Source organism: Bos javanicus, chromosome 5 (genome assembly GCF_032452875.1).
Source record: "Bos javanicus breed banteng chromosome 5, ARS-OSU_banteng_1.0, whole genome shotgun sequence".
Taxonomy (NCBI): domain Eukaryota; kingdom Metazoa; phylum Chordata; class Mammalia; order Artiodactyla; family Bovidae; genus Bos; species Bos javanicus.
The window spans coordinates 2,067,891-2,094,238 of NC_083872.1; the positions used below are offsets into that span (position 1 = coordinate 2,067,891).

Genomic DNA, 26,348 nt, shown 5'->3' on the forward strand with positions numbered 1-26,348 from the left:
CATACTCTGTTGTGCGGTTGTCTTACTTCCCTCAGTTTCAAACGAGGAAACAGAGGCCAAACTCAGTGCTAGGTAGACTAGATTTTGCACTGAGGCATGTTGGTTTAGAGTGGGGTCTCCAGAGCTACTGTTTCTGAATCCCAGCACTGCTATGCCACTTACTGTTTGATCTTGGCTAGATTACTCTGTCTGTAAGCCTTAACCTCCTTAACTATAAAGAGTCATTTAATCACTGTATAAGGGCAGTGGTACAGAAGAAAATCCATGTCATGTGCTATGAGATTATTGTTCTTATTACAGTTAAGTGGACGGTGGACAAATGGAGGCTGCTGTTAGGCCTATGAGCTGTAGGGTGACTGCATTCCATCATCCACTCCTGAAAGAGGCAGGTGGGGGCCCAGCAGTCAGCAACATTTGGTCCCTGTTGATCAAGATGCAGGATATAGGGGATTTGAACTTGCGGTTCTGGGATACCCTAGCCTGAGTCTCTTCATCCTAAAATTGACCTGAGATTGTTGGCTGCTCTTAACTTTTAGCTCTTTTCTGGGCTGCATTCTCTGAGTTCCCCTTCCCTGTGTCCCTGTATCAGTGGATGTTAGACCCGCTGTTGCTGCTGTTGATATTTAATTTCATGGTAGTTTTGACAGAAGAAAATCACTCCTCTAGAATGTGGTGAGGGCTTTCTGCAAGGTAAGAAAATGGTGGGAAACCCTATCCTGGGGTGCACAGGACAAATAAACACATAATTTCCAGGAGTTAAATCTCTCTCCTGGAGGCTCCCTAGGTGTAGTAGTTTATTTTCATTATGTCTCTTGTACAGGCAGCACCAGTATTAACAATGTGAGCAAAAACACTAACGTTTTTGTTTGCTACCATCTGAAAGTTCCTTAGGGCCTATAGACTCATTTACGAAAATTCATGTGTGCAACTCATTTGCAAAAGCAAATAAAATATGTGATCATAAGTGCTCTTTACCTGACTGGCCTAGGGGACTTGCTGAAAATGAGTTTGTGCCTTTACAGTTTTCTCTCTGGTGTGGTTTAGCAGTCCCCAAGCGCCCAGCTCCTCATCAAATGAACCCCTCATCGAGCCACATAAGGTCAGATGACTTGAATGGTTGCAAATCTTGGTATAACTCAAGATTTAAGTCACTGTACTGATCTGTGAGTTTCCTTTTTGAAAAATATAATTTAATCATTATGGCTGTGGCATTGAAAATATCTTTGAAATTTCATTCATTAAGATACCTAGCCAACTTTGACAATCTCGGGGTTAGGGGGATGGGGTAGGAGATGGGAGGGAGGGGACACGTGTATACCTGTGGCTGATTCATACTGACCTGTGGGAGAAATCAACATAATATTGTAAAAATAAATAGATTAAAAAACAGATGTCTAGCCAAGGAAATGTCTCTGTATTTAGTTATGTCCCTTTGGGCTTCCCTGGTGGCTCAGAGGTTAAAGCGTCCGCCTGCAACGCAGGAGACCTGGGTTCGATCTCTGGGTTGGGAAGATCCCCTGGAGAAGGAAATGGCACCCCACTCCAGTACTCTTGCCTGGAAAATCCCGAGGACTGAGGAGCCTGGTAGGCTACAGTTCATGGGGTCGCAAAGAGTCGGACGCGACTGAGCGACTTCACTTCACTTTGGGTTTGCACAGGCTGCTTTCTTTCGTGGTGATTTTGGCTACAAGTGTGAGGGGTGACAATGCCTAGGAAACCCAAGTGAGAAAATTAGACACGCGAAACCTCTGCCTGTAAAGTAAGCAGGACATAAAATTAATCGGAAGTTTCCAGAAAACGTATAGAAATCTCAAAGTCTTTGGAGCTGCTTTTTCCATAGCAATTAAAATACATGAGACAGGGATGAGGTAAGACAAATACCTGTCTGCCAGACTTTTGGATAAACAACTGTACTTTTTTTCAACCGTTAAATGTGTGGCTTGTTTTATTCTGATTGATTGATTTACTTATTAACAAATATTATTTATTGAACACCAGTCTGTTCCAGGCTTTGTTCTGGGAGTGGACAAGGCTATAAAAATGAACAAAGCAAACAAAAGTCCCTATCTTCAAGGAGTACCCATGGTAATGGGGCATAGATTGAGCAGAATAATAATTTGGATGTTTTACTTGTTTATAAGTAATTTGGATATTTTATTTGTTTTCCCCCTGAGTACTACTGATAGTAATTTATCATAAAGTTATTGAGTGTCTTTTGAAGGATGATTTTATCAAATTTGAGAGCCTCAGACTTTTCTCACTGACTCTTAAAAATCAGTAGATGAAAATGGCATTTGCCTTCTGGTTAAACTTTAATGGACTTTATCTACTTTACTGAGAATTTCTTTCTTTTATTCTTATTTGTAGCAACATTTTTTTTTCCAGTCTCAAAGACATGAGCCATCATCTTGTGGAACATTTATTGACTATATGGTTCTACTCTGGTGACTCCGGGCTGCAGGCGATGCTACTCGTGAAGGTGGTGTCAGCCAGCACAGTGTTAGGTGCTGGGATGGTTACTGGCTGCGGGGGAGACTCATCCAGGACTGATTTCCACATGTTGGTGTGTCACCTGGTTTTTAGCAGTATGACAAATGCTGAACAATATTAATAAGTTTTGAAAATAATGAGTATTTCCCTTTTTAAATATTGTTGTTGTTCAGTCGCTAAGCTGTGTCCAACTCTTTGTGACCCCATGAACTCCAGTCTTCCCTGTCCTTCACTATCTCTTTCAATTTCTCCTTTTACTATCTCCTCTTTCACTATATCCTTCACTATCTCCCAGAGTTTGTTCAAACTCACGTCCATTGAATCGATGATGCCATCCATCTCATCCTCTGTCACCTGCTTCTCCTCTGTCGTCCCCTTCTCCTGCCCTTAATCTTTCCTAGCATCAGGGTCTTTTCCACTCACTCAGTTGGCTCTTTGCATCACATGGCCAAAGTATTGGAGCTTCAGCGTCAGTCCTTCCAATGATTTTCAGAGTTGATTTCCTTTAGGATTGACTGGTTTGATCTCCTTGCTGTCCAAGGGATTCTGAAGGGACTTCTCTAGCACCACAGTTCGAAAGCATCAGTTCTTTGGTCCTCAGCCTTCTTTATGATCCAACTCTCACATCCGTACATGACTACTGGAAAAAACATAGCTTTGATTATATGGACCTTTGTCAGCAAAGTGATGTCTCTGTTTTTTACAATTGCATTAGATCAAAATCAAGATTATTCTTAGAATAATGTTGGAATCGTGTCAGTCTCACTTTGCCATATTCTTACGTGCTCTGGATGAGAAGGAGAGAAGGTGAATTACAGATAGGGAATGAGGCAGAATTCAGGGTATGCCCAGTGAGAAGCGCAGCACACACGTCTCGATTTGAGGAGGAGCAGAAACCTCATGCCTTCCTGTTCCAATAATCTTTCTCCAAAGGCTTTGACCAAGCCTTCAGAGGAGCTGCTAATTGCTAATGAGTTGCAAAATTGATGGATTTTTACATGTCACCTCTTCTCATTTCCTTTCAGCAGTCCCAGGTGGAAGTGTCCAAGAGAAATGCCTAAGATGGGAAAGGAGATGAGAGATGAGGCAGAGGTGAAAGGGGCAGCGCTTGAGTAAGTGAGGCATCCCCTGCCCCGAGGAATGTGTAATGAGATAAAACAGAAAATGAGTCTGTCCCTGTTTCTGATAATACCAGATTCACCCATCCCCCCTTAAACAATTCTCAGTTTCTCTTCTGCTCTGTTTAGTCCTTGCCACAGAGGAAATCCATCTGTTTCCCAAGAACACAACCTGCATCATGATTCAGCCAACCTTGCCATCCTGATGTGATTACTGTCAGTTGCAGCCTGTCACATCTTCCTCCACTGAATAGGGGAATTGCTTCTTGACCCCAGAGTTCCTCTAAAGATAACACAAGCAGAGAAACTGGATCTCCTATTGGGAATTTTAGCAGCAGGGACTCCAGGAGGTATCCAGGCTGGACCGCCATAATCAAATGTTTTCCAGTCCCCCAAATTAAAACATTTCTTATACATATGTATAAGAAAAGGAGCTTGCTGTTGGACCTGGTGGAGGAGATCAGACAAATAGTTAAACAAAAGCTTATTCATCTGGCTGTAGGGAAAACTTCCGTAACTCAGCCTCAGTGGGGGTCGATGTTCCTGGATTTCAGTGTAAAAGTGTGGTTGTTAAGCAGCATTGTTTTAACAAGCTCAGGACTTACAGAGAATAACCCTGTGCCTGTGTGCTAAGTCGCTTCAGTTGTGTCTGATTCTGCGACCCTAATGGGGTGGGTGGGGTCCAGGCCCCTCTGTCCATGGGATTCTCCAGGCAAGGGTACTGGAGGTTGCCGTGCCCACCTCCAGGGGATCTTCCTGACCCAGGCATTGAACCTACGTCTCTTATGTCCCCTGAACTGGCAGGTGGGTTCTTTACCACTAGCGCCACCTGGGAAACCCTAGCTCTATCTGTACCTGCCTCCAGTTAGGTTTGTCTATGTACTTTCTACCCTCTCCTCTCTGTAAGGAACAGATTTTTCAGAATCATCACATTGCCTCTAGAAAAAGTGGGATTTTACTGTCCAGGCAGAAGGATGCCTCCCACAGCCTTCCGTATTTCCCAAGGAAGTTCTCAGTCATCTCTGAGTCACATATGGTACCAGAAGTTTTTCCTGTCGTCAAGCTAAATCCTGATGGTGAAGGTTCTGGTCCTTTTCCTCGCACTGTCCTGGCTGAGCGATGGTTCCCTATCGTGTTTGTAACATCTTAGTTGGCCATTCTTTGGCAAGAGGGCAGAATCCGAGATGAGTGGTAATTACTGAAAGTCACATCTGTGTTTCTCCAGTGACGTAGGAATCTATGAGCAATAATTTTGGTGGTTGCTTAGAATTCTGGAATTGCAACTAATTCCATAGAAGTGGAGGAGACTCCCTAGAGATCTAATTATAATATTCACTTGTAATTAGTTTGTTGAGGTGTCTCATCTTGTTGGGGTTTATACCGATGTAAATGTAAAATGATTTTATTTTCCCCACTCACTGCTTTCAACTGTATCGTGTCGAATCCTACTTTCCTGCTGGGAAGCAAGTTCCTTAGCAACATCTAACTTCCTGTCATTTTCAATTATTAGAATAGTCTCACCAGGGTATTTAAGACCTAGGCCCATTCATTTAAAAAGAGCTTAATCTCAAATTTGGTTCAGAGTGTATTCTCCTCCTCAGTTCTTTGGAGTGTGTGTGTGTGTGTGTGTGTGTGTGTGTGTGTGTGTGTGCATGGTTTAGAGATATCTTTCCTTCTCTTCTCTCTTCTAGGACTTGGTTCCTCTGGAGTTGGGCACTGGGAGGAGGGAGAGAGGAGGCTGAGGGCGTTTTGTAGGGTTGTTTGAATGTCAGGGGTGGGCAGGCCACAGGCCTCTTGCATCCTGGTTTGGGAAGGTTCTTTCTGATGAGGTGGTCTCTACTGCGTCCGAGTTTGGGCACCCCTCCTGCACGTACCTGGCCGTTAGAGCCACCTTGTCGGGGCTGAGGGGAGCCCCTGGAGCCCCCCTCTGTCCCCTGAGAGTTGAGCAGCACTGCTGGAATGGGGCCGCCCATCTTCCTGGAGGGCACAGCATGTGGGTCCCGTAGAGGCTTCTAGCCATCACTGGGCATCACACCCACGTTCCCGTGAACCTCAGGTTTAGAGGACGCCTGTCCAGGGTGCGCTCATCCTCCCCGGAGCACACCACATTCCGGGGCCTCCAGACACTCTCCGGGGCCATCTCTACCAATCCATTCTTTTGTTTCTTCGGTTTTAAAATGTTACTATTTATCTGTTTTGCCTGTGCTGGTCTTCAGCTGCACACGGGCCTTCTCCAGCTGTGGCGGGCTGGAGCTCCTCTCCGGTCCAGGCTTCTCACTGCAGAGGCTTCTTCTGTCGCAGAGCATGCGCTCTGGGGCACACTGGCTTTAGTCATTGTGGCTCATGGGTTCAGTCATTGTGGCGCGTGGGGTTTGTTGTTCTATGGCATGTGGGATCTTCCCAGACCAAGGATCAAACCAGTGTCTCCTGCACTGCGAGTTGGGTTCTTAACTACTGGACCACCAGGGAAGCCCTCTACTGTTCCATTCTGGTGATAGCACCAGGGAGGGCATGGATATTCTGCTCCGCAAGCGTCCAGATGGGAAAAGAGAGGCCAGACCCTACCTCTCGAGGGCTCTGCAGGCCTTATAAATGATTTTGTGGCCCAGGCTGCCCTCTCCCCTTAGGGAAGGAGAAAGAGCAGGGATTTCCCCTCCAACACTGGCCTCCTTTGCGGTCCTGCATGTCTGACTCCCTGTTAGACTGGTGGGTGAGGTTTGGTGAGGTGGGAAGGTTGGTACGAGAGGGGTTTGCTGGTGGGAGAGCCATTTCCGCTCCTCCTACCAAGCCCTGCAGGGAGGTGGTCAGCGCCAGTTGCTGGGAGCTCTCTCTAGAATGTGGACTGCTTCAGGACTTCAGCTGTGGGACAACAGAGTTTTAGGACGCTGGGATGTGATGCCTATTACGTGTGTGTTATGACATATACCCAAGGATGGATGCATAGTGATATGTGGGTATATGTCCTAGGCCCTAGAAAGATTGGGACACGACTCTGTCATTCTTATACATAATTCACAAAAGGCCTACAATCCCATGACAAGTACAGAAAAGTGTAGCACATACCGATTTTTCCCATGACTACCATTTTTATTTTTATAAATGTCAAATCTCAAAGTTTAAAAAAAAATATGTGGGTGCCCCTGCATTCCTGGTGCCCCCAGCACGAGCTGGCAGCCTCCCTGAGAAGATTACATGAGTGAATAAATAAGACAGGACTTTGTGGAATCTCCAGACACATGCTGCTCTTGTGATAACATATGAGACTTTCTGTATTTAAGTATGGATACCTATAAGCCTTATTTTAATTTGGTATGTGGAAATAAGCTGGTACCTGGAATAAATTCTTTATTTCATAGGTGTATGCTAATCGGTTAAGACCACAGCCAGTCTCGAACCTGACAGACTGAGTTTTAAGCTTGGCGCCGTGATTTAGTCAAATGACTTAGCTTCTTGAGCCTTAGTATCCTTAGCTGTAAAGTGTGTGTGTGGGGGTCTACTTCAATGAAGTTGTGAGAATCAAATGGACCAAGTTAAATAAAAAGGCTGAACTTAAAAAAACTGTCTGGCCATAGGAAGCTCTCAAAAATGAGCTAGTATTATATACCTGTATCAACTACATAGAAAAATGGGAAATGTCCTTTATTTTGTCTCTTTTAGGGATATTTTTAACAAAAAATAAATGGGTAAAACTAGCCTTTACTTGGTGTGAAGCTGATATTTAAACATTTACCTTAAATAGTTACCCAGGATGAGGGGGTCAGAGCAGGGTAAGAAATTTCTTTCTACGATCAGTGAGAATTACCTGTTCAGGGAAGCAGCAGAGCACTCCACCAGCCATTCACTCAGAGAGCAGCCTCATTAGTTACCCAGGCAGGACAGACAAGTGGGGACAGATGAGACTCTATGTGACCGTCTGTACCCCCAAGATTGCGATGCTGGAAATTCATTAGTAAGTAACAGAGAGTAATACAGACAGTCCTCAACTTAATGATTCCACCTCAATACGGTATGGAAGTGAAATGCATTCAGGAGAAACTGTCCTTTGAATTTTGATCTTTTTTCTCAGTGTGGCATGCAGAGAAATTCTCATGATGTTGGGCTGTGGCAGGGAGCCACAGTCAGCCTCCTGATTCCGAAGCCAGGTACCATTCTATTTTTCACTTTCAGTACCGTATTCCATAAGTTGCATGAGATACTCACCACTTTATTATAAAACAGATTTTGTGTTAGATGATTTTGCCCACGTGTAGGCCAATAATGTAAGTGTTCTGAGCACATTTAACATAGGCTAGACTAAGCCATTGGAGAAGGCAATGGCAACCTACTCTGGTACTCTTGTCTGGAAAAATCCCATGGATGGAGGAGCCTGGTAGGCTGCAGTCCATAGGGTCGCTAAGAGTCGGGCATGACTGAGTGACTTCACTTTCACTTTCCACTTTCATGCATTGGAGAAGGAAGTGGCAGCCCACTCCAGTGTTCCTGCCTGGAGAATCCCAGGGACTGGGGAGCCTGGTGAGCTGCCGTCTTTGGGGTCGCACAGAGTCGGACACGACTGAAGCAACTTAGCAGCAGCAGAAGGCAACGGCACCCCACTTCAGTACTTTTGCCTGGAAAATCCCATGGACGGAGGAGCCTGGAAGGCTGCAGTCCATGGGGTCACTAAGAGTCAGACACGACTGAGCGACTTCACTTTCACGCATTGGAGAAGGAAATGGCAACCCACTCCAGTGTTCTTGACTTGAGAATCCCAGGAACAGGGAAGCCTGGTGGGCTGCTGTCTATGGGGTCGCACAGAGTCGGAGACGACTGAAGCGACTTAGCAGCAGCAGCAGCAGCAGCAGACTAAGCCATTGGAGAAGGAAATGGCAACCCACTCCAGTGTTCTTGCCTGGAGAATCCCAGGGACAGGGGAGCCTGATGAGCTGCCATCTATGGGGTTGCACAGAGTCGGACACGACTGAAGCGACTTAGCAGCAGCAGCAGCAGCAGACTAAGCCATCACGTTGGGTAGGTTAGGTGTCTTAAAGGGGTTTGTGACAGCGATATTTTCGATTTGTCACGATTAACCCACTGTAAGTGGAGGAGGGTCTGTATCACCCTTTCTCTCTACCCCAGCTCACACTTTTCTGTCTTCTTCTTGTTGGCTACAGTCAGTTCCCCTTTGAAATGCTGCCTGTTTGCAGATTGATGTCGAAGGGAAAAGTTTGACCTCATGATTCTTTTCAAATGGCTTCTCAATATTTCATGTGTTGTTTCAGCCTCATCGCTTTCTACCTTCTGATTTGCCCAGCCCTTATGAGCGTAATCGTCTTCCCTGCCTTAGATTGATTGTGTTGAATTTTCTAGTACCAGAGGCAGATCGCTTATATTTTTATTTCCTTACATCCTTTCTATTTTTACTCTTCATTTCAAGCTTTCTTCTAATTCATCACGATGCTAATTTTTAGCAGTCTTAATCTTCACAGCAAATATTTGCCAGGTTGTAATTTTTTATTTATTATCAACAATCAAATTCAAACAAGGCTAATCGTGTTCTAATTTGGTTTGTCATAAGCCCTAGTCTTGGTACTTAGAGAAAATAAATGTTAATTTCTGGGTTTTTCTTCAGTATGTGTTATTCGTTCATCCTTCATGTACTGCCGTTAGTTTTTTAAAAATAAAAATAATTTGGGATGATGGGAAGCACATTTGAACCTGAACCTTAGAAAGCATTTTGGTAAGAACTTTTCAAGTCTGTAGAGTGGGAGCGGAATCTGCTGTGAGCCTGCTCTGATTACTGTTCCCCACCCCTTTGCACTGCCCCAGGGGTTCTTCTGAGTGACCACAGCGTGGAGCAGCTTGAGGGGCAGTGGCTGCCTGTGCCTGCGCTCCTGGGGGGCTGCTGTGCAGGCTGGTTTATGAGCTCACAGAGAGAGACTCCCTAGCCTTATGTGTGTGTGTGTTGGACTTCCACATGCTGTGTGGGTCTTTGCTGACTGCGGGGTAGAACCTGTGACAAGTGGCTGGGGGTGGCGGTCAGGGGATTCGGCTGGTAACTGTTGAACATGTCATGAGGAGTTTTCTCCAAGCCCAACTTCACTTTCAGAATAGGTTTCGTAATCAGAGGCTAAATTCAGATTCTGCTTCCTCAAGCAATAGTTTTCGAAAGTACACGTCCATATTCTCCACTTCCTCCTGGTTCGCATGGCCTCAGGAGCTCTGGTCTCTGCTCCTGGCTGCCACCTGCTGTTTTTCTTGTTGTTTCAGTCGAGAAGTCATGTCCGAATCCTTGTGACCTCATGGACTGCAGCACGCCAGGCTCCTCTGTCCTCCACTGTCTCCTGGAGTTTGCTCAAAATCATGTCCATTGAGTCAGTGATGCTATCTAACCATCTCATCCTCTGCTGCCCCCTTCTCCTGCTGTCTGTTATTAGAAGAGCATTTTTAAACTCAACTTTCTGTCAGGGAATTTGCACATCCTGCTTGGCCAACAGTCTCAGCTTAAGTTGTGCCTCCTCCAGGAAGCTCTCCCTGACCACTCTAGTCCAGGGTTGCCTCTCAGTGTTCCAAACCAGACGTCAGCTCCCTATGACTTATGGGCTGAATCCAGACCATCACCTGTTTTTGTAATCCAAGTTCTATTAGAACATAGCTACATTCTTGTGTTTACATCTTATCTGTGGCTGTCTTCAAGATATGATGGCAGAACTGAGCAGTTTTGATAGAGACTGCATGGCATATAAGCCTAAAATACTTACTTTTTTTGCTTTTTACAGAAAAAGTTTGCTGTCCTCTCTCCTGACAGACAGGTTTTAATGTGTGCACCTCTTAGCATGATGTCTAATAAATGCTCCCATTTTGCAGTTTGCAAAACTCTTAAATTCCACAGTCCTTTAGTGTTTCCCAGGGTACTGCAAACTGAACAAATAACCTCAAAATTATCCTTGGAGATTGGGGCGAGCTCCCCCAAAGGACAGAGGATCTATGGGCAATTTTATTTTCAAAAAGCAATATCCATGTTTTACTGTTGTCAGGGGATTGCAGACAAAGTCCTCAGAGCACAGTTTTATATGTAAACCAGTTCCTTCAACCCAGAGCTCTTACCTTGTTACGGATCCCAGCATCAGAACAAAAGTTTCAAGTGTCCAGAAGGATGTGTGAAGACATAATAAATCGTTTATGTGAAAGTTTAAACACAAACACAAACTTAGAGTGTTAGCATTTGCTTCAAGGACAGAACCCTTAGTGGGAGCGTTTGAGAGGCTCAGGCATGCCACTCTGCAGCAAGCTGACTCGCATGGGCGCGAGGGCGGGGACGCACGCACACAGCGGCGCAGAGCTAGACTCATGCTTTTCTCCTCTTTGCTGCCTAGCGGGCAGCCCATCCCCAGGGTGGAGTACACGGAGGAAGAGACCAAGACTTGGGGCGTCGTGTTCCGGGAGCTCTCCAAACTCTATCCCACTCACGCCTGCCGGGAGTATTTGAAAAACTTCCCTCTGCTGACGAAACACTGCGGCTACAGGGAGGACAACGTGCCCCAGCTGGAAGACGTCGCGGCGTTTCTGAAAGGTGCGCTCCACACGGGCTCTTTCAGGCTAAGCGTCCTCGTGGGCCTGCCAGGGACACAGCGGGTAGCGACTGCCCTTTTCCCAAACAAGATAGGACTCCCTCTGGTTTAAAAAGAGAGGGCTGCTCCGACAGTACCTGGGCCACCTGTGGGAAGCAGGTGAACAACCGAACAGTTTATTACGCTAGTGCTCACAAGTGAAACAAAGTTTTATACTGGATGAAGAAATATCATGGATAATGTTGAGCACAGTGACTTTCCTCTGTCAGGGAGTCAGTCAGATCACTAACGTGCTGATGTAAGTCACGCTCAGGGTGGTGGTGGTGGCGGCAGGGCAGTGAACACGGGGAAGCCGAGTCAGCCGGCGCGTTCTCTGTGTGGCCGCTCTCCTCGCCGACCCTGCTGGGATGGCGACCGGGAAAACTCTAGGCTCTCGCAGGGCTGGGGGTGGAGGTGAAGCTTCAGCGTGGTCCTGCTGCTTGCTCTGTCCTTCACTGTGGCTGAGTCCTCGGGTTCTGCTCTTCTCTCTCTCTCCCCTGTTTCAAGTACGCCGGCTCTAAAAGCTGAAATCTTGCGGCCTGCTTCCCTCCCTGGAGCTTCCTTCCTCGCCTGCCTTCCCCGTTTCTATGGGGGTGATCGATTCTTTAGGCTCTGATGCTAAGGACCCTGTCGCCTAAAGAGTAGTTTTATTGCTCCAGGCAAAGGCGGGCCACAGCAGGTCAATGCCCTCCGAATTACGTGTCCTGCCCTGGGGGCCTACTAAGGAGTCTGGGAGTGTTCCAGGAGCAGGCTGTGAGCAGCTCCTGGACGTTTTTCTAGATGGTTGGTGGGGAGGTAATTGCGAGTAGTCTGGGGTGTATGTGCTTGTGGGCAGCACACAGTTAACTTCTTCCACCTGGTGGAGGTTTCAGTTTCTGCAAAACAGCTCAAAGAACACGGCTCACAATATTGTCCATATTCCTTGAGGAAGAATGAAAGGCCCTTGACTTTGTTTAATGGCTGCAGTATTATTATTTTGGCTTGCTTGACTGTTTTCCTTTCTCTTCTTACTTCTCTGATTAAATTTATTCATTGGCAAAGAGTTTTCCACAGACAAAAGGCAGGCAGAGGACACGGATGGGGTCTATTCTGGGAAGGCCTCAGAGAGTCCTGCTCGTTAACACTCTTTCTCTGAAGTCCTACCCACCCTCTTCCCGCGACACTTCATCAGCCTTTGTAGAAGCTTCTTCAGCTGTAACAAATTACCACAGGCTTAGTGACTTAACGTGAATGTATTATCCTAAAGTTCTGAAGGTTAGAAGTCTAAAATCAAGGTCTTGGCAAGGCTGGATCCCTCTGGAGACTTCTGTTTCCTTCCTTTTCAGCTTCTAGAGTCTATCTGCATACCTTCCCACAGAGCCCTTCCTCGCCTCACTCTGACCTTTGCTTCCATCACCTACTTGCCTCCTTCTCTGACCCTCCTGCCTGCCTCTCAGAAGCATGCTTGTGAGTGGCCCCACCGGGATAATCTGGGCTGATGGCCCCAGCGCAAGACCCTTACCTTAATTACATGAGTAAAGTTCATTTTGCCATCTAAGGGAATGTACTCCCAGGCCCAGGGCATCAGAGCAGGGGCTTATGGGAAGGGCCTAACTGGAGCTGAGCTTGCCCCAGTCTGCGGGCCCGCCACTTCTAGCTTGAGCCCCGTACTGAGCCTGTCCTTTTCCTTCCATCCAGTGCTACACTCGAACTGAGGCCTCATCGTTGCATCCCTGACAGCAGTCTCTCCTCCCCTCTCCTCTCCTGTCCATAGCTCCCAGGTGAAGCTCCCTAGAATTCCTTTGTTCCTGGCATCTGTGCTCAGAAGCTATCAGTGGCTTCCCCTTGATTTTACTGAGGTTGGCAAACTTTTAATTTTTTTTGGTAAGAGTCCAGATGGACAGTAAATATTTTAGGTTGTGTGGGCCAGGAGCCAAAATTGAGGCTATTAGTACATACTTATATCACTTTGGGAGAAGGCAATGGCAACCCACTCCAGTACTCTTGCCTGGAAAATCCCATGGATGGAGGAGCCTGGTAGGCTGCAGTCCATGGGGTCGCTAAGAGTCAGACATGACCGAGCGACTTCATTTCCACTTTTCACTTTCATGCACTGGAGAAGGAAATGGCAACCCACTCCAGTGTTCTTGCCTGGAGAATCCCAGGGATGGGGGAGCCTGGTGGGCTGCTGTCTGTGGGGTCACACAGAGTCAGACACGACTGACGCGACTTAGCAGCAGCAGCATATCACTGTTTAAACGTGAACATTTGAAAATGCAGAAACTATTCTTAGCTCACAGGTGTATACGAACAGGCAGCAACCTGGGTTTGGACTACAGACCGTAGTTTGCTGGCCTCTGCTTTATAACAGAGGCAAGCTCTTGGCTGCTCATCCTCAGCTCACGGCCCTGACCCAGTTTTCCCAGGGTGTCTCCTGCCAAGACCACTCTGCACAAACCCTTTGTTCTAGCTGTGGGTCTTCATATCATTACTTAGGCTCTGCGACTTGCTAGCATAGTCGTCCCTTGTTGTTCAGTTGCCAAGTTGTATCTGACTTTGCAAACCCGTGGACTGTAGTGCACCAGGCTTCCCTGGCTGTCACCATCTCCTGGAGTTTGCCCAAGTTCATGTCCATTGAATCAGTGGTGCCGTCCCACCATCTCATCCTCTGTCACCCTCTTCTTCTTCTGCCTTCCCAGCATCAAGGTCTGTTCCAATGAGTCGGCTCTTCGCATCATGTGACCAAAGTATTGGAGCTTCAGCATCAGCTCTTCCAATGAGTATTCAGGGTTGCTTTCCTTTGGGATGGACTGTTTGACTTCCTTGATGTCCCAGGGACCCTCAGGAGTCTTCTCCAGCACCACAGTCATCCCTCCACCTACTCAAATTCTTTGTGTTACTCAAGACTCGGAGCGAGCCCTGGATTCTCTCTGAATCCTGATTGTAACAGCCACCGTGACCTCTCCCTTTCCCGATTTCATCCCAGATCATGTGTGTATCAGGGGAAAGGCAGTCATGGCCTGACAGTGGGTCCCCTGAGAACCACCCTTAGCGTGATGGTTAGGGGACCAAGCCCTGGGCATGGTTGCCATCCATGGCATTTGTTACTGAAAGAGTTAAGAACCGCTGATCAGTATCACTCAGTTAGCCCCTAATTATGTGATACCTTATGCTGGTTTTAACTAGATTCCATGCTCCCTGATGGCCCCGCCTCTGGCTTGCCTCTCTTTGTTTCCCATGGAGATATGTATTATATATTTACCATGGGCTTGATTACTCCTATGAGGATTGCTTTTTACTGCTTTGTTTCTCAAACCCCAGTAATTACATTACCATCTCAATATTTTCCATATCTGTCACCTAGTTTAATATTTTTATGAGGGGCAGTATGGTACAGAACAGATTCTGGATGCAGAATGCCTGGGCTTGAGGCCCGGCTACACCAGTTCCTGGCTATGTGACCTTAGATGGATGAATTGCCTTAATTTCTCTTTGCCTCCATTTCCTCTCTGCAGACAGAGATCATAATTTTATCTACTTTACAAGGTTGGGAAGGGAAACTAAAAATGTGTGCCTAAAGTTGTTGCTGGGCACACATTAAGCGTACCAGAGTTTCAGTTATGATCACTACTATTATTGCTGTTTTTTTCACCACCTTGGTGAACTGGGTGTCCTGGGTACTCAGTTTGCATCATTCATTGGTAAACAGCAAGCACAATATAAGTTGTGTGTATTTTTATTTCTTTTAGTTGACCACTTTTAAAATACCAGATTTATTTTAAAAAGAAACTTCTTAAGCAATGGTATTCACAAAGTCAAAGTTCTTGATGTGATAGATACACATTTTAAAATTTATAAGAAAATAAAATATACAGCTATTAAAGAATGGCCCCTTGTACTCCACATGTGGGATACTGGCATAGAATACAAAAAGAAGAAAATACACACTTGTCTTTTTGATTTTCAGTGGGGAATAATGAATCTACCTGGAAACTTTTGGAATGACCTTAATATTGTTAGAATCATAGGCATGAGGATATCTGAGAATAGGGTTATTTCCCTGTAGGTACCCAGGATCCCAGGGTGGACTTGTTTTATACACTTAATTGGTTTTTATCTTTAAAAACTATTTCTAACCATTCAAAGGTGCTTTCCGAATGAACTGAGGTTTTCAAAATGGGAGCCTTTACAGTGCTGGTATCAGAGAGAAGAGCCCTCCTGTTGTTTTTTTGTGGGCTCTGATGAGCAGGAAGCACGAGGCAGTCTTTAACTGGGTTAGCCATCTAGTGTGATTTTCATACATTTTATTGTATTCTGCTTATTTTGTTTTTGTCCTCTTACCACAAACCAATAAAGCAGGTAGAGCTTTAGTGTATCTTTCAAATTGTCACAATTAATATAATTGTTTTCATAATATCAAAGAAATGGGATATGACAATGGAGAATGAAGGGGTTAGGGGGCTGTTGTTGTTCAGTAGCTTGATCGTGTCCAACTCTTTGTGACGCGGTGGACTGCAGCACGCCAGGCTTCCCTGTCCATCACCATCTCCAGGAGCCTGTCCAAACTCATGTCTGTTGAGTCATTGGTGCCATCTAACCATCTCATCCTCTGTTGCCCCCTTCTCCTCCTGCCTTCAATCTTTTCCAGCATCAGGGTCTTTTCCAGAGTTAGTTCTTCACATCAGGTGGCCAAAGTTTTGGGGATTCAGCTTTAGCATCAGTCCTTCCAATGAGTATTCAGGGTTGATTTCCTTTAGGATTGACTAGCTTGATCTCCTTGCAGTCCAAAGGACTCTCAAGAGTCTTCTCCAGCACCACAGTTCAAAAGCATCAATTCTTTGACACTCAGCCTTCTTTACGGTCCAGCTCTCAAATCCGTACATGATTGCTGGAAAAACCATAGGTTTGACTATCAATAAAAAGCTGTAGTGTGAACCAGTTCCATAGTGCTAGTCAACAGGCTAAATTGGCAGTGTGTTCACTGACCACATACACACAGAAAATATTCTTATCTAGGTGTGTCTTTAGAAAGATATCAAGTGATACATGGTAAGCATCACTATATTTTATTTATATTTTTTAGCAGCTTCATTGAGGTATAGTTTACATAAAATAAAATTTACCCTTTGTAACTGTACAAGTCAGTGATGTTAGTAAATTTATAGAATTGTAACCATTACAACAATTCAGTTTTACAACATTTCTATCACTACAGAAAGTTTTCTTTTGCTCCTTTATAATCAATCCTTGTTCCTATCCTTAGCCCTGGGAAACCACTGATTCGCTTTCTGTCTATAGGTTTTCCTTGTTTGGGCATCACGTAAATAGAAGCACAAAATGTGTAGCAGTCTTTCACAATCTGATGTCTTTTAAAATAATTTATTTCTTATCAAGGCCACATTGGTTTGGAATATTAGATAAGTTTCGTGTGTACAACCTTACATTTCGGTTTCTGTGTGCAGTCTAGTATGCTCATCACCAAAAGTTTACATTGTAGTCTTCTGTGCATTTGAGCTTTCTTACCCTAATTTGGTCTCTGAATTTAAATCCTATTTTTTTTTTCACCTTTCTTTCCATTTTAATGAATGTCTTGTTCCCCTGGAAACCATCATTCGTGAGTATATTTTAGTTATCAGAAGCCACAAATGTGATAGCTGTTAACAGTGTATGTCATTCAATTGTCGAGAGTTTTAGAACCTTGATTACATTGTTTCTGGAACGTCCTTAAAAATAATAGGGAGCCCTGCTTGGGCCGTCAAGTCCTGTCGCCTTAATACTTAGTTGACTCTTTCTGTTACCTCTTTAGAAAGATCTGGCTTCACGGTGAGGCCAGTGGCCGGATACCTGAGCCCTCGGGACTTCCTGGCGGGACTGGCCTACAGAGTGTTCCACTGCACTCAGTACGTCCGCCACGGCTCGGACCCCCTCTACACCCCGGAGCCGTGAGTACTCGCATTGGAAGCCTGGGTGGGGCGGAGACCACCGCACTGGGACGGCAGTCAGCGCCCACTTTATTTGAGAGGAATTGGGTCCAGGAACCCTAAAGACCACTGTTCCTCGGGCCACCAAGCTTATCACTTTGCTTTTGATGCTGTTTTACCTGAATAGTCTTGTGATTAATGGACTGTCAAGGTCTTCGCTAGGGAGCAGAGAGCCTCGGAGGTTCAGGCAGTAAAGTAGCTGATGACAGCGGAAGTGCCAGGGCTCAGAGCTGAGTCTCTGAATCGCCCCCCCACCCCGCTCCGCCCCAGGGTACCGGACGCTCACTGATAGGTGGGTCCCTCTAGGGTCACTACATGGTTTTTATTTTTTATGTTTTATTTTTAGTTCCTTTCAGCTTCCCTGAAAATGTTTTCAGGGTAAACAAAGGTTACTTATAGGACTCCAGACATTTGGGAAAGAAACACTTGTTAGAGTGGATGAGTGCTCAAAGAATTGCTGTTAGAGTTGGATAGGCAATCTCTAAATCTAGCCCAGAGGGTTTACAAATGGCCCTGTTTACAAATAGCAGGCACTTTGTTAGCTCTGTTTGAATAACCGGCCCTCCTGAGACCTGTGGTAGCGTGCCAATAGGTATGCAGAGAGAGAGAGGCCAAAGAAATGAGATTTTAGCCACAGAGGTCTATAGAATTGGGGGAATAATGTGTTATATTTTTACCAAAGTACTTGCTGCCAATTCATTCAGCAAACATTTATGTGCAATGCTAGCAGGGAGGTGCAGCGGATTCAAAGATGAATAAAATATAGCGGCTGCTTTTTTTTTTTTTTTAAAAGCCTCTGACTTTTCTGGCAGGAGAGATAGAAACATAAACAATTATGAAAGAGTGTGGTAAGGGGGTATATGTGCAGAGTGTCAGAGGAGCAAAGAGGAGGGAGCAGTCCTGAGAGGCTTTTCAGAGGAAATGTAAGATGAGTAGGGGTCTAGAAGGGTGGACAGGAATTTCTCTTTGGATAAGCAAAGTGGGGTGAGGGGGAAGCTTTCAAGTCAAGGAAACAACCAGTGCAAAGATGTGGAGGCAGGGAGAGGCAGAAATGAGCAAGGCTGATTACTTAAGAGTGGTCAGAGCGCAGGCATGTGTTAGGGGTGAAATGATTCTTCTGTTCGCAATTTTGTTGTTCAGTCGCTCAGTCCAACTCTTTGCGACCCCATGGACTGCAGTACAGGGAAGCCTGTACTTCACCATCTCCCAGAGTTTGCTCAAACTCATGTCCTCTTAGTGGATGATCCCATCCAACTATCTCATCCTATGCCACCCTCTTCTTTTACCTTCAGTCTTTACCAGCATCAGGGTCTTTTCCAATGAGTCAGCTCTTCACATCAGGTGGCCAAAGTATTGGAGTTTCAGGTTCAACATCAGTCCTTCCAATGAATATTCAGGGTTGCTTTCCTTGAGGATGGATAGGATCGACTGGTGCACAATGTAAACAGTCATTTGTCAAAATAGGGCTTTTGGACTGAATTCTGTAGGCAGCAGGGAGCTGTCCAAGGCTCCTCAGCATGATGAAGTCATCGTGTTTAAAGAAGCTGATGGGGGTGAGGGCTGGGACACATGGAGCATGAACTCGCTGGGAGACTGGTGGGAGGTCCCATTCCAGGGAAGGAATATGGTGTGTAAGGCATCAGTAGGACAGCAGGAGAGGACACCTGCGTGAAATGCATCGTTAAGATGGAATTTACAGTATTTGCAACTGTAATGAGTGTGAGACGGTCCCTAAGGCAGTGCTCAGGCTTTTAGATTGGGAAGCTGGATGGGTAGTTGTTTCTCATAATACTGGAAAATATCAGAAGGGGCTTAGGCTTGGAGGAAAGAGGGAAGGAAAGAGGGAGACAAGAGGGGGATTTGAATTTGGAGCATCCTGTCTTGGAGAGGCCCATGGAAGGGACCTCCAGACAGAGGAGCTCCTGGTGGTTGGGAGTCAGAGCTGAGAGCTCAGAAGTAATTTTAGCACCCACTGTTGATCTTGGTGTTCTCTTCTTTCACAACTCCCCCGACCACACAAGAGGACGCTAAATGAAAGCATGGAAACTTGAGATTCGCTAACTTGGGATTGTTTGTACAGGCTCATTTTTGTGAGTTTTATTTATTTTTAAAGTTACTCTTATTTAAAATTTTTTTTTTTTTTTTTTAAGCCAAGCCACATAGCATGTGGATCTTAGTTCCCTGAGCAGGGATCGAACCTGCACACTTGCATTGGAAGCTCGTGGTCTTAACCACTGGCCCACGAGGAAAGTCCCCTTTTCTGTGGGGTTTATATCATTCGTTTGTCTCTTAAATGATGATGATTTATGTGTAGGTGATGCATGTCCACGATCCAGCATTCAGAGCTTACAGAAGGGCCCGCTGTGAACAGTGACTGTTTCCCTTCCTCTGCTCCTTGACACCCGATGCGTCCTCCCCAGCAGCAACCACTGCTGCCACTTCCCACTGCGTCCTTCCAGGAGCACACTGTGCAGACACAGCGCTCTGTAAAGATCCCTTCAATCCTCACGTCTTGCAGAGTCCCAGGTCTCTTCCCAGCCCCATGCTGTAGTTTGAGTCTATGAAATTCTGTTTCCTGCCTGTCAAGTGAGTGTATGCTCGGTTCTGTCTTGTCACAACAGAAATTTGGATCGATAGACATTAAAGCCCTCGGCGCGTCACAGCTCTCGGGTCTTGGACAGACTGTGTTATAGCTGTTAGACAAATTAGTGTTACAGCTCTATTTTATTTGGATAATAGCAAGAGAATCCATCCTTGAGGTGTGAGGGCATGCCGACTCAAAGATGCGAAGAGAAGAGAGTGGGGCAGCGCGCCAGCACCTGGGTTGGGGCGGGGGTTCGGGTTTTGGGGGGGGTGGGAGGGAGGGAGAGGGAGAGAGAGCCCTTTGGCTCCTCTTTTTATGTTTTTCCCTTCCCATGGGCCTGCCCTATGCAAATTGGGCTTAGCCAGGAGTGCTGTTTATTCTACCTGAAGTCCTCACTCTGGTCCTTGGACCTTCCTTTGTTCTATTTTCGAGGGCTTTTCCCTTCCTTGTCTTTTAGCCACGGCCATTCTGGACTCCTGTTTCCTATTCTAACTACCTGACACTGCCCAAGCTCTTTCACAGGCATTGTCTTTTAAATGCAATCCCATTTCCTCAATTGAGAACCAGCAAGAGGGCAGTTTCTCCAATTTGCGGAGTTCAACGTGACTCCTGTGTTTGGTGCTTGGACCCTGCTTCCAAATAACTGCTTCTAGCTGCTGAACTGTTTTGGTGGAGTCAGCGCTAATGAGACGAAGGTGAGCCCCGAAGACGCAGCTAGCAAAGAGAATGAAAGCAGCAAAAATATGTTATCTGAAAAAAAGCTTTATTTTCCTTTTTGATCTGGGTAGAATGTACTTTGATATCTCCACTCCCAATATATTATTGGGCTTCAAGCATGGCTTGTTTTACCATTTTACATTTTAAAATTCCAGTGTCTCTAAGCCCGCCAGGAACTGGGACTTGAATTTAAAATGGCAACGGCAATTTGGGTTTCTCCCCTGGGGAGTGTTCTGGCCTGGGGGACGGTAGAGGAGAGAGTCCTGGAGAATCAGCGACTCCTGCTCAGGAAGAGGAGGGAGGAGCTGCTTTTCCATGCATTTCTACTTGGACTGAAAGGTCACGGATTCTGCCCGAAGGGAGGGGGTGTTCTGGCTCTTTCTCCCTTGGAGCGCTGCCCCAGGCAGGGATTATGCACCTCGTTGATCAGCCTGCTTTGATCAGCAAGCACCTATGTCACTAATCGAATATTGAAGTTTACAAACGATTTCCTTAAAAAAAATCAATTGGGTCAAATTCAAGGTTATGGCCGTAATAGTGTCCTTCTCACTCTGTGGAAGGAGGGAAAGAAGCCGAGCTCCAAGTTGCATGGGTGTGTGAGCATCACACCTGCTGGTGGGGGCAGGACAAAATGTGAGAAGCCCCACAATCTCCTGGTCTCCTCTTTGCCTCTCTGAGGAGTCCCTGTGGGCTGTGTCACCTTGTACCCTCTGGCCATATCATCTTTTAGAACAGGGTTTCTTAACCTTGGCAGTATTGATATTTTGACCTGAATAACACTTTGTTGTAGGCGGCTGTCCTGTGTATTGTAGAATGTTTAGCAACATCCCTTGCCTCTACCTGCTAAATGTCAAGCATAGGCTCCCACCCCTGCCAGATGTGACAACCGAAGTTGTCTCCGGACATTGCCAAATGTCCCCAGGGGGCAGCATCTTCCCCAGTGGGAGCCACTGTTTGAGAAGGAGATATTTGACAGGTCGTGTTAACGTGGCTACTCTGTCTGACAATTACTGTAGGCTTTGTTCCCTTTCTAAAACACCAATGTGAGTATAGCATTCTCATGTTTAACCTCTGTTGGTTCCCTGTTACATTCAGGGGGAAAATGTCTGAGATCATCAAATCACATCTTCTGTCTCTCTTTCTGCCCCTTCTGGAACCTTATGCTCCAGCCACACTGGACTTCTCACCATCCTGGGGCCCTGCTGGCTCTTGCCTCCATCTCTTTGCACAGGTGGTTCATTAGCCCTGGAATGATTCTTGTGAGATCATTTTAAGTCTCAGGATTAAAACTCAATTGCACCCTTTTGTGTGAAGACTTTCCCAGGCAGTACTGGATATTCCTGTAGCATTTGCCTTACTTCTATTTTAGCACTTAGAACACTGCATGGTAATTATTTGTTCATGTGTCAGTCTCCTTCATCAGACTGTAATTAACTCAAGGCCAGCTGGCAGAGGCAACAGAGGAACAAGAAGATCCAGACTGAGTTTGGAGTGGATCCCCAAACCTGGCGTATAGAGTGAAAACTGAGGCCAAAGTGGGCTGGAGCCGTGAATGCTGCTGCTACCTGGAGGTGCCCGATTAGGGAGACACATGCAGAGTGCCAGGCTCCATGTGAGATCTGTGGAGAGAGGGGCCCAGGGGAGGCCTGGCGGTGCCCCGTGTGCTGAGAGCGCCTCCCCCTGCAGGGCTGCAGATCCTCCACCCGCTCCCGCAGCTTCACTCTGATTTCAGGAACTGTAGCTGGACTCCCCTCCATCCATAAGTCATTTTTATATAGTAAGTGTCTTCAGGTAAACTCATGAACCATTAATGGGGGAATCTTAGCCATCAGCCGAAGCTTTGAAGGCTGCCCATTTGGACCATTTGGAAGCGTCTTCTCTCTAAATCACACCCAGGACGGGCAGCCTGTTCTGTTCATTGATTTTGCTTTGAGAATGTACATTGTTTCAAATGATAAAACTGGTTGTTCACTGTGAAGCTGAAGGAGTGGAGGTAAAGGAAATGTGAAGGTTGTTCCCATCTTCCCTTCATGAAAATGGGATAGAGAGAGAGAGAGAGAAGGAGACCCAACTGCGTGTTACATGGTGCTAAGAAGAAGGGTTAAAAAACCTCTGAATTTAGTTTCACCTTAAAGGCAGGAAAGCTCATTGCCCTCCTTTAAAAAACAGTGTCAGTCTGTGAAGTGTTCTGAGTTCTCTATGAACGTCTTAAATGTGGCATAAAGAAGAGATGCTCTGAGGTTGTATCTGCAAGTGTTGGTGTAGGTCCCTGCAGGACTATCCTGTGTGTGGACATGTTGTCTACATCTAAGTGAGTGGATAGAGCATTAGAAACATCTCTGGATTTGTTTCTAGAAGATTCTTGCTGGAGAGGGACACTGGAGGTTCAGTGCAGGAAAGTCTTGGGTAGTGCTGTCCATGTTTGAAGTGAGTGGACAGAACAGTAGGAGCATCTCTGGATTTGTCTCTAGAAGATTCTTGCTGGGGAGGGGCGGTGGAGATGTAATGCAGGAAAGTCAAGGGCACACTGCCGGGAGAAGCGAGTTGGAGGGAGGGAGCTTGCCCTGGTCTCGTCTCTGATCTCAGCTTTCAGAGGTGTTTTGGATTTTCAGCTGTTGTATGTATCCTCCTTCTTCCTAGCTCTGCTCTAGTTCATTCGGTTTTTCTTCCCCGGTCACTTCCTTTTAGGCGATCTGTGGCTTCTGTTCTTCATAGTTGAAACAGTTCTTGACTGAGTTTTATGCCAGGTGATGCTGAATTCTTACTCACTGAATATGCATGTGCATGTATACTTGTCTATATGGTTTTCAATTTTATCTGCAGTCCTGATGGCCAGTGGCATCTCAGAAATGCAGAGCTCTTTAATGAGAAATATGGCTTAATAAAACCATATTCTCCTGGGGCCATATCTCATGCTTTTCTTCAGAAGCTGTGTGGACTGACTGAGGTCTAGGAAATGAAGGAGGGTAAAGCAAGAAGGGCCTATTTTGTTTTATTTTTTACAAAATGTTTAATTGGCCTTGTTGTGTGGGATCTTTACATCGTGTGAGATCTTTCTTGAGGCTCACGGGCTCTGTAGTTGCCCTGCGAGGGCTTAGTTGCTCCATGGCAGGTGGAATCTTGTTCCCCAACCAGGGATCAAAGCTGTGTCCCCTGCCTGGCAAGGTGGATGCTTGACGACTGGACCACCGGGAAGTCCCAAGAAGGTCCTATTTGCTAAAGTATTATAATCTAGTCTTGTTTTCTCCAGTGTAGGCCAAACCCACCCATCTATATTTCTAGATGGAGACCAGAGGTGGCCGATAGTTCAAGGTTCTGTACGTTAGAAACCTAAACTATTGCCCAGAGCAATGTTGAAACACAGATCCACAGCACAGCACTCTGACCCCTTCTCCTTTGCTCAGGGAGAACACCGGCCCCTTCTAAAACCTGATGCTTCAATATAACATACGTTCTTCAATGTCAGTTCTTAGAGGTCAAACCAGTACAGTGTATGTCTTTCCAGTAGAGTTCTTGCCAAAGTAATAGTGCAGTTTTTGCACCAGAAATCCCTTTCAAAAATGTTTTAATGAAGACATTTAAAAAGATTTCTTCTATTTTGTTTTCAGATGTTGTGCTGAATGTACTAGTAACAAAAATATCCTTGGCACAGCATAGTATAAGCTTATTCAGTCAGGGAGTCCCCATTCAGGGCTGCGTTGATGACTGATGATTCAGCACATGCTGACGTGAGTCTGTCCTGCTCTTTCCCCGTGTGTCCCTTTTCAAATCAGAGAGCAAACTTTCCCTGCTGGGAAATACTTCACGACACCATGGACTCACACTGCAACGTGTATTGTCATAATATCGCTAAATACATTTGCATTCAGAAAAATATTTCTTGTCACAGTTGAACATATCAGGGGCAATTAATGTTATTTTAAAATATAACTGTTTTAAAGTTTAAAAAAGGTTTTGCAGTCAGGTGATTTTTCTTATAATTGCTGCTGTGTTTCAGTTTTATAAGAAAAATAAAAGTGAATTATTTCTAACGCTGGTTAGAAATAATTAGAGGTTTCCAAGCCGAGTCAGTGAACTTTGTGCTTAGCCCTTGTGTGTTACAACAGAACCCTCTCTAACACGGGCACACTGGCAGGTGGCATTCATCTCCTGTTCTTGTGGCTCAGACATCAATCCTCATTTATTAACTAACGGTATCAGCAGCTGAAGACATAGGCTTTCACATTGATAGGAAACTTGACTACCCCTCTCTGGATCAGATTCCTTTCACTGGACCTTTCCTTTCCCAACTTTCCCTCCTTTCCCTCTGAGACATCCTGGGTCTGTGAGTTTGTCTGATTTAAGGCCTGACTGTCCTGGGTGTTTTTAATATCGGGGCTTGCTGAAGTCAAGTCTGGGCATGGTCTTCCTGGTGAGCTGGGAAGATGAGCCAGAGCTTTATAGGGTTGAACCTTCATCCCTGTGAGCTCTTGTTTAGCTTCAAATTGCCCTCCCCCACAGATCAGCCTCATCTCTGCCAAGTGTGATGCCAAGCTTCCTGCCCTGCCAACTGGCTCCCTCCACAGTTCTGTCATCATTTTTGCTGTTCAGGATAGCAGAGCAGCATTGCTCCAGTGATTCTCAGAGAATGGCTTGTTCTCATAAAGCTGATCCCATCTGGCCTTCCTTTCCTGAGTTTTAACCAGGAGCTCACACTCCGAGCTTAGCAACCATCTCCTCCCTCAGAAGAAATTTGGTTTGGGCTATTCCCAGGGTTTCCCTGGTGGCTCAGATGGTAAAGGATCTGCCTGCAATGTGGGAGACCTGGGTTCGATCCCTGGGTCGGGAAGATCCCCTGGAGGAGGGCATGGCAACCCACTCCAGTGTTCTGCCTGGAGAATTCTATGGACAGAGGAGCCTGATGGGCTATAGTTCATGGGGTCGCAAAGAGTTGGACATGACTGAGCAACTAACACACACCCGGGGTCAGGTAGAATGTTAGAGGCCCTAAAACCTGGGAGTATTTTCACCCCTTCCATTCTCCAACATAGATAAGTTCAAAAACAATAGCATCAGAAGCAATTAAATATATGTATATATATACATATATATATATGTGTGTATATATATTATTATTAACAGCAAACATGTCTATATCAACTATTATATGCCAGGCACTATTTTAAGCATTGTAAGTGGATAAACTCAGTACTCAAAACAACCCTGTAAGTTCTGAGTTACTTTTATTATTCTGAATGTATGGATGAGGCAATTGAGGCACAGAAAGGTTAAGTAACTTGTTCAAGGTCACACAGCTGGTAAGTAGAGGAGTCAGGATTTGAACTCAGGGATAGTGCCAGCATCTGTGGGAATAACCACCATTCTGTATTAAGCTAACCCCACAAGAGGGGGCACTAGTGTTAAAGAACCCACCTGCCAATACGGCTTCTTATGTCAGGAGACATAAGAGACGTGGCTTTGATTCCTGGGTCAGGAAGATCCCCTGGAGGAAAGCATGGCAATCCACTCCAGCACTCTTGCCTGGAGAATCCCATGGACAGAGGAGCTGGTGGACTACAGTCCACCGGGTCACCAAGAGCCGGACATGACTGAGGCGACTTAGCACGCAAGCCCAGAAGACAACTCAAAACTTGTATGTGTCCTAAAGTTGAGTAGTTTCTCTCTCGATTTTCCAATTACAAATTTTACATGAGATAGTTGAGAGTGACACTTTCTTTAACCTGGCGGCCCTGCTTTGCCAGGACCCGAAGTCCTGGCTGTGTCTACTGGATGGTCTTGTGCCATGGTGTTCCATCCGGTGACGATCCAGCTGCCAAGCTGTGTCAGGAGCCCACTCTCTCCTTTATCTTCACAGGGCCAGTTAGCCCACCCCTTTATCGAGGGGGGCATCTTT

The 26,348-nt window shown here is 45.8% G+C and overlaps 1 protein-coding gene across 1 annotated transcript in view; it reads left to right on the plus strand.

Moving 5' to 3' along the window:
• TPH2 (tryptophan hydroxylase 2) overlaps positions 1-26,348 on the plus strand; it is a 103,027-nt gene that overhangs the window by 23,604 nt on the left and 53,075 nt on the right. The window contains exons 6-7 of the mRNA XM_061415529.1: positions 10,961-11,157; positions 16,980-17,115. Of these exons, the coding sequence (XP_061271513.1) occupies positions 10,961-11,157; positions 16,980-17,115 (333 nt within the window). The remainder of the gene's footprint in view (positions 1-10,960; positions 11,158-16,979; positions 17,116-26,348) is intronic.